General features: G+C 49.1%; 1 protein-coding gene across 3 annotated transcripts in view; it reads right to left on the reverse strand.

Moving 5' to 3' along the window:
• Nucleotides 1-1,217: 1,217 nt before the first annotated feature.
• Nucleotides 1,218-15,822, reverse strand: part of foxo1a (forkhead box O1 a) — a 27,609-nt gene continuing 13,004 nt past the window's right edge. The window contains exons 2-4 of one of the 3 annotated variants that reach the window (XM_081699760.1): nt 4,433-4,624; nt 2,562-3,781; nt 1,218-2,214 (exon numbers count right to left, since the gene is read on the reverse strand). In XM_081699760.1, the coding sequence (XP_081555886.1) occupies nt 2,211-2,214; nt 2,562-3,781; nt 4,433-4,624 (1,416 nt within the window). In that variant the 3' untranslated portion in view covers nt 1,218-2,210. Of the gene's footprint in view, nt 2,215-2,557; nt 3,782-4,432; nt 4,625-15,822 lie in introns of those variants that run through there. The other 2 variants (XM_081699761.1, XM_027012003.3) reach the window with 2 other exon arrangements.

Below are 15,822 nucleotides of genomic sequence, written 5' to 3' on the forward strand. Positions count from 1 at the left end.
CTCTTCATGGGTGAGAAACTGTATGACACTACCATGTGAAGAATCAGGGGCTGAGGAGTTCCGTCTCTGGAGATTTCTGGAACCTTGTCCAGACCAATCAACGTCCTTCACGCTTACAGATAATAAAACTTACAACATATTGGATCAGATTAGAACAGGATGAAACTGACATCACAACTGAAATGCAAAACCACATTGAAACAACTCTGATTATTTTCAGAGCCTGGGGGGGGGTTATACCAGATGCGCAGAGACCACACGGACCTCCAGAACATCCACCCCTATTCTCACGGGGTCAAGTACACGGAGCAGAATGACAGAGTGACAGACAGGACAGAAAGTGGATGAGTGAATCGGTCAGTTATTCAGGGATGTTTGTGACATCACTGCAACTAAAATGGCAACACAAAGTCAGAACGTCACACAAATGTGCTGACATGTAAATCACAGTGCTGGCAGAGAGAAATCTGTGATTCAATCACACGTGTCCACCGCTGAGAAACCTCCCTGTGTTGTGCTAAACGCCGGGACACCTGCAGGTACACACGCGGGTACACACAAGAATACACACGCTGGTACACTTATGCGGGTACACACACATGGGTACACACGTGGGTATACCTACATGAGTACACATGTGGGTACACACGCGCGGGTACACACACGCTGTGGTCACACTGGCCTGCATTACATCTGCATAAACATTCCCAACCACAGAACAAGTGTGTTAGGAACCCTTGAGAGACGTTAAAGGACAGTCCAACATTTCATCAACATTTCTCTGACTTCTCTCCAAACTCTGAGTTTAGTGAACCTGCATGAGTTTTAAAACGTCAACAACCGCTAGTCTGTGAGTCGGAGATTCTGATATATGGTTAAAGAACCATAGCATCAGAGTAGCATGTTCCTATGGATTAGGAAACACGTGAACACATGAGAAAGCTGTCAGGATATGACCACGTAAAGAAACGTTGAGAGTTGTCCTTTAAAGATTCCAGAACAACGCTGAAATGTGCATACATTATACACAGCGTAGTCTAACCTCAGCTAAAACCAACCATAGGTGAGAACGATACAGAACCTTACAAAACAACCAAACACAGAAATAACAACAAAATTGGAACAGAAGCTCAAATACATCAACTTTAGGCTTTTGTCACATATATTTACAAGAAATGAGGGAACATGCATGAGTGAGAATGAGACAAATGAACTGATAAGATCCAGTTCCACTTTAATTTAAAAAACACTTTAAAACTGCTGTTTGGATTGCTTGCTGAGCTCTTCGTGTAAATGCTCTGGACACTATATAATAATCACAGTGCACACAGCACTCTTAAAAAACACACACCACGTATTGGGCGATTCACACACTGAGAACGGAAAGTGTTGGTGTTGATAACACAGTCCAAACAGGTCAGGAGGTTCATCCAACTTCTTCCGGGTGCTTCCATAGGGGACTCTGTCCTCACAGAACTATATACACTCATCTTCTGTCTTGCTCTAGGGTCCAGTTCTCCCAGTAAAGGCGGCCACAGAACAACACCACATTTAGTGCTGCATATGGACATCCGAAAGCCCAGCTTGAGGTCAAGGGCAGCAGCTCACAGTCTTAACAGCACATACAATAGATAAGGTACAAGGTGCACACGTAACGATGCAACGTCCTGGGTAAAGCATGGCTGAGGTCGCAGGCAAAGGGTACAGTGAGTCTAATCACAATTTACTAGGACAGTGGGTATGTGTGATATGTCACCTCATCACAGTGTGGGTTAATTAGAGATTGTGTTGATAAATATGACAATAATCATGACGTATATTTGCATAAGTGTGTGTGTGTGTGTGTGTGTGTGTGTGTGTGTGTGTGTGTGTGCGCGCGCGTGTGCGGCTGATATGTGGCCCATGGTTGTGGCCCATGCTGTTTTTGACCTGATTTGATCACTGGTTTTCTGTAGTGAGAAGGCAACTATCTGAGGTGTGTGTGATTTGGCAAAAGGAGAAAAGGCTCCTGGTTTGGCACTTGGTTTAAAGGGGCGCTGTGACGACCGGCGGGACAGTCCTCAGCCCAAGGCAGAGCGTGGTCACCTCCTCACTGCAGCTGGTGGGGGGCCATGGGAGGGGCTTGGTGGAGGGGGGAGGGGCTTGGTGGAGGTGGGGGAGGAGCTGAGCACGGCGACCTTGAGCTCGCACTCTTCAGTCAAAGGCAGAGTTTACCTAGAAGAGAAGAGAGGAAACTTCATACGCCGAAACAAGACAACGTTATAGACGCCAAACAATGCCAAACCGTTGGCCGCTTGTGACAATGTAAAATTGCTAGAAAAACAACAACTAAAACTTGTCCTTAATATATCGATGTTTTGATTAGCACTGTTAGCTTTGCTGTGTTTGTGTGTGTATTTATCCCGAGAAACAGCTGTGTGCGTCTTTACCCCAAATAACCAGCTATGCAAGGTTTGTGTGTGTTTATCCCGACAGCCAGATGTGATTAGTGTACATGTTTACCCCGACACCCAGCTGTGAGAAAGGTGTGTGTGTGCGTGTGTGTGTATGTGTGTGTTTACCCCGACACCCAGCTGTGAGTGGTCTTGACACTGTGTGGGGTGAACCCCTGCTGGTTCGCCATGGGGTCAAAGTTGAAGTCCAGCGAATCTCCATCCATGAGTGCGTCATGCAGAATGGACTCCATGTCACACTCGAAGCGTTCGACAGGCATGCCGTCCAGATCACTGGGCAGCTTCTCTGGGTGGTGTGGCTGTCCGGGGGCCAAGCCTGGCCCGTGGCCGTAGCCGTTACTGTTGAGGCTGCAGTAGGTGGAGAGTGCTCCAGCCACCCCTCCACCTCCCCCCATGTGGCAGGAGGGTCTGTACGGCACCTGCGTGGCTGATTTGACCGAACTGAGGCAGCCAGCCACACCTCCGTGGCCCATGCTGGTCAGAGGATGCAGACTGCGTCCATTCATGGCCACAGAGGTGGGCGGAGCATGCCCGTGAATGGTGTGGGGGTGGGACAGGGCGTGGCCGTGGGAGGCGCCACCTCTCATGAGTTCACCCCGCCCGCTGGGGTAAGGGGGCAGCATGTGCCCGCCTGTGCCAGCAGACTGAGAGACAACCGTTTCAACCGAGGGCATTAGGTCTCCGTGCGGCTCGGAGTCTGAGGTCAGAAGCTCCTTCAGAAGTCCTGCTGTGCAGGTAAACTGACCCATGGCCCCGGGAGCGGATGCAAAGCTGGGCTTGTTCTCCGGCAACGGCTGCATGGACATAGGGGAGAGGCTGCCCAGGCCTGCCTGACCGTACAGGCACTGCTGGCTGACGCTCGCCAGGCCGGGCGAGGTGTAGGGGGGGTAGCCGGGACTGCTTTGTCTGAGGGAGGACGGGGACGACTGACTGGCGCCTGAGCCAGGCCCTCCGACAGAGCCCACCGTAGGGTTCTTGGGTGAGAGAAGATTAAGGTTGTCCAGGAGGTTCTCCATCACGTTCTCAGAGCTGCTGTGGCCCAAGGAGCCTGCCATCTCCGATAGGCTGGGCAGGGTTGAGGTCATTTTGGCCGCGGAGCCGGGACCCGAGAAGACCATGTGCACGTCTGAGTCGCCCAGGTCATCCTGCTCGGGCATGAAGGGTGAGAGTCGTCCGCTCAGCGTGCTGGCATTGGAGCTGGTGCGGGGTCGGAAGGTCGTCCACACCTCGAGGTCGTCATTGCTGTGGGAGTTGGGACTCCCGGGCCACTTACTGTACTGGGAACCAGGGCTGTCTGCACCTCCATCAGGGCCGCCCTGCAGAGCCAACTACAGCAAACAGGACATCAAATGAGTGTGAGTCAAACACACATTCATACACACACACACACACACACACACACACACACACACACACACACACACACACACACACACAGAGAGAGAGAAACACACACACATAACTACAGCAAACAGGACATGCGTCAAACACACATTCATATACGCACACACACACACACACACACACACACACACACACACACAACTACAGCAAACAGGACATGAGTCACACACACACTCATATACGCACACACACACACACACAACTACAGCAAACAGGTGTTGGAGGGGTGTTAGGGGTGTGGGGGATGGGTGGTGTTGGAGGGGTGTTAGGGGTGTGGGGGATGGGTGATATTGGAGGGGTGCATGGGTGGGGCTTGTTCAGCAGCTAGAGTGGTGCGTGGGCGGAGTTTGTTCAGCAGCTAGAGTGGTGTCTGGGCGGGCCTTGTTCATCAGATGGAGTGGTGCGTGGGCGGGGCTTGTTCAGCAGCTAGAGTGGTGCATGAGCAGAGCTTGTTCAGCAGCTAGAGTGGTGTGTGGGTGGGGCTTGTTCAGCAGCTAGAGTGGTGCGTGGGCGGGGCTTGTTCAGCAGCTAGAGTGGTGCGTAGGCGGGGCTTGTTCAGCCGTATGTCTGCGTACTTTCTTCTTGGCAGCGCGGCCGCGGCTCTTGGCGAACTTGCCAGTGTTGTCCATGGAGGCGGCGCGGCGGCGCGGCGATTTGCCACTCTTACTCCCCTCAGGGTTCAACATCCACCACGAACTCTTCCCCGTTCCCTCGTTCTGCACTCGCACAAAACGACTGTGCAGGGACAGGTTGTGCCTAATTGAGTTCTGAGAGAGAGAGAGAGAGAGAGAGAGAGAGAGAGAGAGAGAGAGAGAGAGAGAGAGAGAGAGACAGAGAGAGAGAGAGAGAGAGAGAGAGAGAGAGAGAGAGAGAGAGAGAGAGAGAGAGAGAGAGAGAGAGAAGAGAGAGAGAGAGAGAGAGAGAGAGAGAGAGAGAGAGAGAGAGAGAGAGAGAAAAGAGAGAGAGAGAGAGAGAGAGAGAGAGAGAGAGAGAGAGAGAGAGAGAGAGACAGAGAGAGAGAGAGAGACAGAGAGAGAGAGAGAGAGAGAGAGAGAGAGAGAGAGAGAGAGAGACAGAGAGAGAGAGAGAGAGAGAGAGAGAGAGAGAGACAGAGAGAGAGAGAGAGAGAGAGAGAGAGAGAGAGAGGAGAGAGACAGAGAGAGAGAGAGAGAGAGAGAGAGAGAGAGAGAGAGAGAGAGAGAGAGAGAGAGAAGAGAGAGAGAGAGAGAGACAGAGAGAGAGAGAGAGAGAGAGAGAGAGAGAGAGAGAGAGAGAGAGACAGAGAGAGAGAGAGAGAGAGAGAGAGAGAGAGAGAGAGAGAGAGAGAGAGAGAGAGAGAGAGAGAGAGACAGAGAGAAGAGAGACAGAGAGAGAGAGAGAGAGAGAGAGAGAGAGAGAGAGAGAGAGAGAGAGAGAGAGAGAAGAGAGAGAGAGAGAGAGAGAGAGAGAGAGAGAGAGAGAGAGAGAGAGAGAGAGAGAGAGAGAGAGAGAGTGTGTCATGGAGGTTTGCCCTTTTCCTAAACATTCTGCTGACGGTAAGCCACCACAGTGCAAATCCTCCCAGCAGCTGTTCTCTGTTCAGCTCTTCTTTTGTCTTCACCTTTTCTATTTGCCCCCACAGGTTTGGGGGCGCCCTCTTCTGACCACCCAGCGCGTTGGTGGCTTTTGACTTATTTTGGTGCAGTCCCCATCTTTACATGAACAAACACAATCAAATATTTCACATCAATCCCCCTATCAATCACAACTATTCCACTGTTCCACGTCTCGTGCTGATGATGTCATCACGTGCAAACGCGCGCCCCCTCCTTCCACTTATCAGTTCTGAATGAGGTCTGGAGGTAGAGGACACGCCTATCAAGAGTGTGGGTGGCGTAAGAGTGTGGGTGGCGTATCCGTCGGCAACACTTCCAACTCTTTTATAAAGCTGTCAGAGACAGGGGAGCTCGGTGGCACACACTACCACACGCCGAGAGGCACGTCTCAGCCCAGCTGAGCCTCTGTGCGTGCGTCTGAGACCTGTGCTCTCCTGTGAGGGTTAAACCTCAGGCAGCGCACGTCGGCTGCTCTCACAAGCACAGATGGCCCTCCCTGGAGCGCTTTAGTCCACAACGGCAGAATTCCGGGGAAACGCAGAGACCCACATTACAGGGAAATATTCACGTGGATACTCAAGTTGTCATAGCGATCTTCACCATTAGAGCCTTTTCTCCCAGACCCGAAAAAACTGAGCATTTTTGAGATACTGGCCTAATGGATCGTGCATCTAATGTCTAACTGACCTGTTAATGGACAGGTGCAGCCTGGGGTGTGTTGTTTGTTGACTAAAAAGCTTAGAATTCATTTAGAGGCCTTGTGACTAAGAGGGAGAGAGAGAGGCAAAGAAATAAAGAGAAATAGGGAAAGATGGAGGGAGAGAGAGAGATTCTATGGTTGGGGCTGTGTGTCCTTTATAAGGGATAACAGGGAATGTGGTGCTTCTATGCCAAGAGCTGGTAAATGGTTTATGACTCAATTCCACACAAACTGGTTCAGGAAACCGGAGAGACGCCATGTTCCAACTAGAGTGAAAACTCTCATCCTGGAGTATTTCAGGGAGGTCAACGTGAGAGTCTCAGCTGGGTCAACAACTTCAGAGAGGCACAGACACATGTGCTAATCATTATGGCTAGACTGTTCCCTTCACTTCAGTGCTGACCATGCAACTGAGATCATCTGAACCTTCATGGGTGATCTCAGAGTGACCGCTGAACCTGGGCAGGATGCAAAAATAACCTTCCTGGTCTTGCGGAAGAGCAGGTGACTGGGAGTGAGACGTCCTATGACATCATCTGTCCAGGAAGATTCAGAGAATCACGAGTGAGAGGTGAAACACAACCACAAAGTCTCTGGAGCAGAGGGAGTTACCGTGGAGACCCAGTGGGAGAGCAGAGGGAGTTACCGTGGAGAACCGGTGGGAGAGCAGAGGGAGTTACCGTGGAGAACCGGTGGGAGAGCAGAGGGAGTTACCGTGGAGACCCGGTGGGAGAGCAGAGGGAGTTACCGTGGCGACCCAATGGGAGCAGTAAAGCAAGAGAAGGAGAGCAGGACTGAGAAGCTTCTCAACTGTTTGCTATGACAGCATGGAGAAGGAGCACCAAGTGCCAGTCCAGGAGTACCAGCGCATTAAGCAGTCTAAGATGTTCTCTATAGTTCGTCTAACCTGTGTGTGTGTGTGTGTGTGTGTGTATGCACAGGCACTCGCGCGCACACGCACACACACACACACACCACCTAACACCTCCCAACACGGCTGAAGCCGTGTGCATTACCTATGATACCCCGGAACAGCGACAGCAGGGTTTTTAGTGCAGGGCGAGCCGACGCCAGCCGACTCCACACAGAGGTCCGTAGGCCTGGAGCTCCACTCCGGTTCACAGTCCATTTGGAAGGAATTTATCCAAAGACCAGACCAGAATTTTACTAAACCTAATGATGCAACAACTGGAAAAAACTGTAGCCAATGTGTAGCATGTTTAACACACATCAGCACTGAACCACACGGGTGTTGTGAGAGGGTGAGGGGGTCTGACAGCAGAAGTGAGACTGAGAGTTTGTTACAGGCCTATTGAGGAAGAGCAGAGGAAATACCAGAGTAGAACTCTGCGTGCTCTGTCAGACGAGCCTGGCAAACTAGTGTTTACAGCACGCCAGACTCAGAGAAGACCAGCTTCCTACTTTAGGTCGTGTGTGTGTGTGTGTGTGTGTGCGTGCGTGCAAGTGTGTGTGCATGCACGTGTGTGTGTGTGTGTGCATGTGTGTGTGTATGTGTCCATGCATGCATGTGCATGCACATTTGTTTGTCTTTGCACATGCATGTATTTGAGTGTGTTTGTGTATGTGTGTTGCTGAATGTGTGTGTGTGTGTGTGTGAGAGAGAGAGAGAGAGAGAGAGTTATGAGTGTGCATGAGAGTGTATGTGTGAGTTTATGTGTGTGCATGAGTGTGTGTATGTGTGTGTGTGTGTGTGTGAGTGTGAGAGAGAGAGTTATGCGTGTGCATGAGAGTGTGTCTGTGTGTGTGTGTGTGTGTGAGAGAGAGAGAGAGAGAGAGAGAGAGAGACTGTGTGTGTGTGTGAGAGAGAGAGAGAGTGAGCGAGAGAGAGTGTGTCTGTAATGAATGCACCACTCTATATTTAAGGGTGTGAATTTACAGTCCAAACTGTATTAGCAAAGTACAAAGCTAACAAACACGCTACAGAGGCAACAAACAGGATACCACATCTCATTATAATAATAATAATAATAATAATGAGTAGGAGACGTAGCCTACACACTGGATATATCCCGTGTCTACTATGACAGTGCTGTAGTTTTGACCTCTTTTGTAGAGACCCTTGTTGTGTTGTGACAATAGTTTATTTATTAGCTGTGAAAGACAGAAGCCACAGCATTCCTCCTAATCAGTGTTCAAAGTTCAGAGCTGATCATGTCAAGTCCGCAGTCGCCTAGGAAACGGTGACCATGGGATCCTACGCTGTCCCAACCCACATTCCTGAGCCAGGTTTCCAAACCCCAGTGTCAGCCGCTCTGCCGGAGCAGTTCTCTAATCCCTGGTTTGCAACAGTCCCACCATTCCAGAAATACCACAACAATACAAGGCCACATCCTAAACGGGGCAGCAGTCTGTGTGAGATAAAGCATGCTGATCTTGACGGGTGTCGTTCAGGGGCTTTTCTGGACGACTCTGGCCTCTGCTGCCCCACGGTGGGAGGACCTGGTCCGTGGACACCATGGTTAGGGTTGTGTAGAGAGTTTAGTCACACAGCACCACAGCAAGAAGGTACACTTGGTCAACACTCAAATAAGTCTGTGTGCTCTAATTCCTGCTCACAGCTCCCTGTTCCAGCAGGTCTGAAGCTATTGTGATTGGCTGGAGAGGGCAGAAAATACATCAGCAGCCCGCCAATCAGCAACAGCCAAACACCAGGAAGTGACCACATGAAAGAGGACCATTGCAGGAAGCCAGTCACACTTCCTGCCTTTCAGGAAACACAGCCTGCAGGTCAGAGTGTAGATGTGTGTGAGAAGAATGGAATGCCAGCGAGGCAGGGGCGAGGCCTGACAACTCTGCCACGCCCACCCCTAACAGCCTTTTTGTTTTGGCTGGGTTGCCAGTGGCGATTACACATGCTACAGAGAATGAGAGAACAGAACCCTGCACAAAACACTAAGACCGCAGAGGTCTAGCTCTGATAACTCTCCCTCCTTCACTCGGCCTCACAAACACTCCCACCAATCGCATGCTGTCATGTTTCACATTTAGTCCAAACTGAAATAGACCAAGCACTGCTATCTTATAGTTATCACATTGGTCAACTTATATCATTATAATAAATCACCATTAGAATACAATAAAGTACACTGACAAAACCTTTTCAATATTAATGTCAATAATAATTTCCATATGAATATTATAATTTATATAAATAATATAATAATTACTATTAATAATATTAATGTGAAATTCCTTTGCAGACTGATATTTTTTTTTCTTATAGGCTGTTGTGCCTGTAAATTGTTTACATACACAATAGCTGTGTGTGTGCATGTCTGAGCATGCCTGTGTGTGTGTGTGTGCATGTCTGTGTGTGTGTGCATGTCTGCGTGCCTGTGTGCCTGTGTGTGTGTGTGTGTGCATGTCTGCGTGCCTGTGTGTGTGTGTGTGTGTGTGCATGTCTGTGTGTGTGTGTAGCTGGGGGTGATGTGTGTGAGCCAGTTCACGCCAAGGACACTGGCAGTTTCTCTCTGTTGCTTTCAATCCCTCAACACTAAATGCCATTCTATTCATTCTCTCTCTCTCTCTCTCTCTCTCTCTCTCTCTCTCTCTCTCTCTCTCTTTCAATCCATATTTCTGTCTCTCTCACTTTCTCTTTTTTTTTCCTCTTTCTCTGTGTGTCTGTCTGTTCAGTGAAGCCTTCAGACTAGACTTGGCTGAGAGAACTGCTGACGTCGTGGGATCTCCAGTGCCACCCTTCACCCCCCGCCGGAGCTCGTCTGGGCGCCACATCAGAGCTCCTCTCTGGAGGGGCAGAATGAGGTGAGGATGCCAGCAAGCGTACAGTCCCAGTGTGAGGAGGTGCACTGTGAGCCTCCCTCATCCCAGCCTCTCTCCCCTCACTCCCCCCCCCCCCCCTCTCTCTCTCTCTTGCCCTCCAGGCAGAGGGTGGCCATGCTGGCTCAAATCAAAATCAGTCCAAATGTATTTATATAGTGTTTTTACACCAGATGTTGTCACAGAGCAGCTTTAGAAATGTCCAAGTCCAAACCCCCAGTGCAGTCCACGCAGGCCGCGGTTGGAGCAGGGAGCTTGGGTTAGGTCATGTCTGGATGAAATCTGTTGACAACTCTATGTGTGTTCGTGTGTGTGTGTGTGTGTGTGTGTGTGTGTGTAGCCAGCAGACTGAGAGACAGCCCAGACCTGTTATTATCTCATCAACAGTGCAGCAGTCTCTAACACCCTGAGTATAAATTACTGCTCTTAGGACAGGTAAAGTTGGGTAAGAAAATGTTGGAATTTTAGGCCTGAACCTGAGAACCGCTAACCCTAATCCTGAGGCAGAGGAGGAGGAGGAGGAGGAAGGTCCACCTTAAACCGTTCTCTACCTGGAGCACTGTCTGGGTGTTCAGTGTGTTTGCGTGCAGCTGCTGCACACTGGAATGCTCTTAACTTGGACACTTACATGCACAGATGACAGCATGGGAGGACTGACCATGCACACACACACACACACACACACACACACACACAGTCCTCTGCTTCAACACGAGTGCTGTGACGTCCGCTATGACACTGCAGTGTGAAGAAAGTGAAGACAGGCAAAGCTCCAGGGAGAAGTAAACCGACACATTTAAAACATCTGTAATCATCAGAGCCAATAACCTGACAAACCCAGGAGAGGAAAGGAAACCACTAACATCCCACTGTAGCAGACTGCTAAGCAGAAGCTAAGACATTTGATGCCATCTACATCTAACTGGCATTTTTAGTTGTGCAATCCCACAAGTAAAAAACTACGTTTTATATATACATCCTAAAGATTCAGTGTGGATAGCTGGAAATTTACACCTGCTCATACTTATGGCTCCGCCTCTCCGAGGACTAGCACCTCCCACTCATTCCCATCGTCATCACACCTGAGTACACGGCCCTCACTAGCAGCCCCAGACTTCAAAATGCAGTGGGAGTGGCCAAATCAATGGGTGTGGCCTGTAAAGTAATAAACGTTAAAGGTGTGCGCTATTAAGGGAGAATCTTTGAACTGCCCCGGCCTTCAGTCACACAGGGTCAACTCAGGACACCGCAGAAGCCCAGATTCAGTCTGTTCTGATTTATCACAGCAATACCTGTAACCAAACTACAAGTCTCAGAGCTTGTAGACACCCATCCTCTGAGTATCTCCACCTAGAGCTGCCCCTGTGGCAGCGATAATGTACCTCACCACTTCCTGTTACACACTTCCTGCTCCTTAACTTTGTAGATGACACTGACGTCCTGGGACAGAAACGCTGTCTGAGGAGGAGACTTACAAACACAACTCAGTTCTGAAGACACTGAAACAGGTGTTTTGATCTGAACATCTAGACAGTGTAGAGTGTCGCTCTCCATGTGTATGTGTAAAAATACAACACCTGATCCCACCTCAGCAGTGCTACACAGGAAACCACAGTCAGGACAGCAGTGAGGACCACTTCAGCAGGACAAGAGGAACCCGAGAGCAAACACACCTGCAGGAGCAGGACGTGCTGAGAAGTAGCTGAGATGGAGCTGAGGTATAGTTGAGAAGTAGCTGAGATAGAGCTGAGGTATAGTTGAGAAGTAGCTGAGATGGAGCTGAGATGGAGCTGAGGTATAGTTGAGAAGTAGCTGAGATGGAGCTGAGGTATAGTTGAGAAGTAGCTGAGATGGAGCTGAGGTATAGTTGAGAAGTAGCTGAGATGGAGCTGAGGTATAGTTGAGAAGTAGCTGAGATGGAGCTGAGGTATAGTTGAGAAGTAGCTGAGATGGAGCTGAGGTATAGTTGAGAAGTAGCTGAGATGGAGTTGAGGTGTAAGTGAGGTGTCGTTGAGGCGTAGTTGAGGTGTAGCTCAGAGTGCTTCCCTGCACTGGGGTCTCCATCTCAGCCCAGAGATCTACACATTACACCTCACACAACAGCTGATTAGCAAAATAGCCCTAGTGCGTTTGCACCAGTAACACTGGCCCCTAGTGCGATTGCCCTAGCCACACTAGCCTCTAGTGCACACACGTGACAGCCCTGTATAGTCTGAGCCATTCACAAACAACAATCAAACCATAACACAGAAGGGTTGTGATGGAAGAAAAGTCTAATAACCTCTGCAAGGAAGGTGACAATAGCAACTCGTGTGTTGATTTCCTGTGTTTGCACTGTGAGACATCACCTCAACCAATCAGGGGCGGGCACTGCTGTCCTAGTTTTCCAGAGTCGACACGCCAACACTCGTGAGCGGACAGCACAGGGCAGACCACATGGGGGACACTTCCTCTCTGCAGCAGTGCACTCAGCACCACACTTCTAAAGTACCCGGCAACCACCGGACGTTGCCATGGTATCACAGCTCAGCTGGCTAGAAGGACGTCCCAAAATACTTGATGGAGGAAAACAGAGCCATGCAAAAATGATACTGAACAAAGTAAAGTTTAGATCATTTTAGAAGTGCCACTTTTGAAAGTTTTTGCTGTCAGCTATATTGATCACAGTCACCGAGATATTATTAAAGAATAAAAAACATTAGCAACGTTATCTTGGGACTACGTGATGTCCCTTTTAGTGGCAAGAACTGTCAGGGGCTTCCTCACTTCTCTTCTCTCATACCATTTCCTCCTCTTTTCAAACACACACACACACACACACACACACACACACACACACACACACACACACACACACACACACAGGCGCGTGTAAGGCCCAGCTGATCCTGGTGCTTGTGTTGCTGTGGAGGTCGGTCATAGAGACGTGACTGACTCAAGTGGTTACATCAGGCCTGACAGACAGAGCGCTCAGTGTGAGGACCCTGAATCCGTTACTCTGGCTTCTCTCGTCGGCTTCCAGGAAAAAGTGCTTGTGTCAAGTCCCCCGACCTCGAGCTGCTTACAGCGGGTTAAAGGCAGCGAGACGCTTGTGTGCTAGCGGGCCTTTAGCACACGCACAGCTGTACGCGCAGAACAGAAAGAAGAAGCAACTTTACTGACTTAAAAAAATGTAAAATACCCACGACGCTCCACACAAATTCGTTTTACACAATTAGAAGACACAAAAGTACCAATGATTGGTACTGGTCTCAGATCAGTGTTATTCCAGAGCTCCATTTCTGTGTAGTTTATGGGATCTGTTTACACCACACTATTTCATGTGTGTGTTTCATATCAACAGATGAGGGTTTAAAATAGTTACGGAGAGAGAGAACGCAAAAGAGGGAGAAAGAGACAGAGAGAGAGGGAGAGAAAGGGAGAGAGAGAGAGAGAGAGAGAGAGAGAGAGAGAGAGAGAGAATACATGATGGGTAAAGAACAGTTTAACATGAATAAAGCTCTCCTAGCAAACTCATTTTAATAACACACAGAACGACACAGAGAACACACACACACAGAACGACACAGAGAACACACACACACAGAACGACACAGAGAACACACACAGAACGACACAGAGAACACACACACACAGAACGACACAGAGAACACACACACACAGAACGACACAGAGAACACACACACAGAACGACACAGAGAACACAGACACAGAACGACACAGAGAACACACACACAGAACGACACAGAGAACACACACAGAACGACACAGAGAACACACACACAGAACGACACAGAGAACACACACACAGCGGACTGTAGCTTTTTCTTAACTGTTAAATAGTGATGAGTTTTTGTTTCACATAATGTTTTTTCACATAAATGCTTTTGAATGTTTTTGTTCAGAGCAGAGGAAAGTGGCCCATGAGTAAGAATGGACTGGACCCAAGTTCTGTGTGTATGAGGGTCTGCATGCCAAATCTGATATACAGCTGAATGAATAACATTACAAAACATTATTATATTTGCTTTGGTTAGACTTGAATGGTGCCAGAAAATAAGAATTAGTAATAGTCTCAAATACTGATGTGTGTTGTGTGTATGTGTGTGTGTGTGTGTGTGTGTGTGTGTGTGTGTGTGTGTGTGTGTGTGTGTGTGTGTGTGTGTGTGTGTGTGTGTGTGTGTAGTGTAAGGGGCCCCTCTGTGGTATTCAGGCTGGAATGAACCAGCCATGGATGTTGGCTTGGGGCAAAGGTCAAAAGAGTTCACCCTAGCGTGTGTACCTTCTTCCACAGTATCCGCACAGGAAGTGCTGGCTCGTGCTGATACCGGCACCGTTAATGCCTCCGCGCTCGTGGAAAAAACACCAGAGTCACGGAGAGTCACCCCCTCGCAAGGCAAGAGCGAGCACGGCAGCAGCGTGAGGACAAAGGGTTGAAGCGCTGACGTTTGCTAATCACAACGCGCCACTCCGAGAACAAAACCAGAGGAAAAGGAGGAAGGCAGGAACACGGAGGCTGGGAGTCCGTAAATAATTTACTACAAAAAAAAAGCCTCTTTTTAAAAACCATTTCCCTTTGGCAAAACGAACGCGTTTCTCACAAAACAACACAACAACCAGAAAACAGCGTAACGCTGTAAACAATGGCGTCGCTAAATGATCCAGTGTGATGTATGACATCAGTATGAAAGCGGGGGATGAATCAAAACGAGAGAATGCACGCGGCGGGGTTGCGATGTCTGGAGGAAACCGAAGCTCTCGCACACGGTCCCTTCCCCTGCACGCTGCACACACACACACACACACACACACACACACATCCCCTGTACTGACAGGAAGCACCTCAGCGAGGGCTGCGCGGCCCAGAGCTGCTTAGTGTCTCTGTTAAGAGCTCAGGCTAAACGGACAAACGCGGCTGATAAGGAATAAGTGGGAAGTAAATTAGGGGAGTTACTGCTAACCAATATGGTGTTCGATCAGTTAGCCACATTTTGAATGAAGTATTCCTTTAAGATTCAGATCAGCTGTGCAGCTTTTTTTCCCTCAGAGGCACTAATGGTGATTGCTCACTAACACGCTGAACATGAGTTCGTTGGAAGTGGACGTGCTTTACAGCGCTACGATTTTAGTGGCAGGAAAACTCGAAATAGTGAGACTTCTCTGTCATCTTGCTTTGCTCTGTAATCCCAGGCCCCGCTGCGTGAGTGTCTCTGCTGCTGTCTCTGCTCAGAGTGATGCCATGAATGGACAGAGCTGTGTTTGTTGCGCTCGGGTGGTGGACACGATATTTTGGAGTTTGTGTGTGTGTGTGTGTACTGGGGGTATAAAGACCCAGTGTGAGAGTGGCACACTAGCTTGTGTCAGTACTGGTGAGGTGGGGTCTCCTACAGGCAGCATGCTAGCTACAGGCTCACAGAACAGTGCCCGTGTGGAGCCTGGGGGTAGTTATTCTGGTGTTAACACATCACTGGGGGTAGTTATTCTGGTGTTAACACAGCACTGGGGGTAGTTATTCTGGTGTTAACATCACTGGGGGTAGTTATTCTGGTGTTAATACAGCATTGGGGTAGTGATTCTGGTGTTAACATCACTGGGGGTAGTTATTCTGGTGTTAATACAGCATTGGGGTAGTGATTCTGGTGTTAATACAGCACTGGGGGTAGTGATTCTGGTGTTAATACAGCACTGGGGATAGTTATTCCGGTGTTAATACAGCACTGAGGGTAGTTATTCTGGTGTTAATACAGCATTGGGGTAGTTATTCTGGTGTTAATACAGCACTGGGGGTAGTTATTCTGGTGTTAATACAGCATTGGGGTAGTTATTCTGGTGTTAATACAGCACTGAGGGTAGTTATTCAGGTGTTAATACA

The sequence above is a fragment of the Electrophorus electricus genome, chromosome 17 (genome assembly GCF_041902795.1).
Source record: "Electrophorus electricus isolate QZ-2024a chromosome 17, ASM4190279v1, whole genome shotgun sequence".
Classification (NCBI taxonomy): domain Eukaryota; kingdom Metazoa; phylum Chordata; class Actinopteri; order Gymnotiformes; family Gymnotidae; genus Electrophorus; species Electrophorus electricus.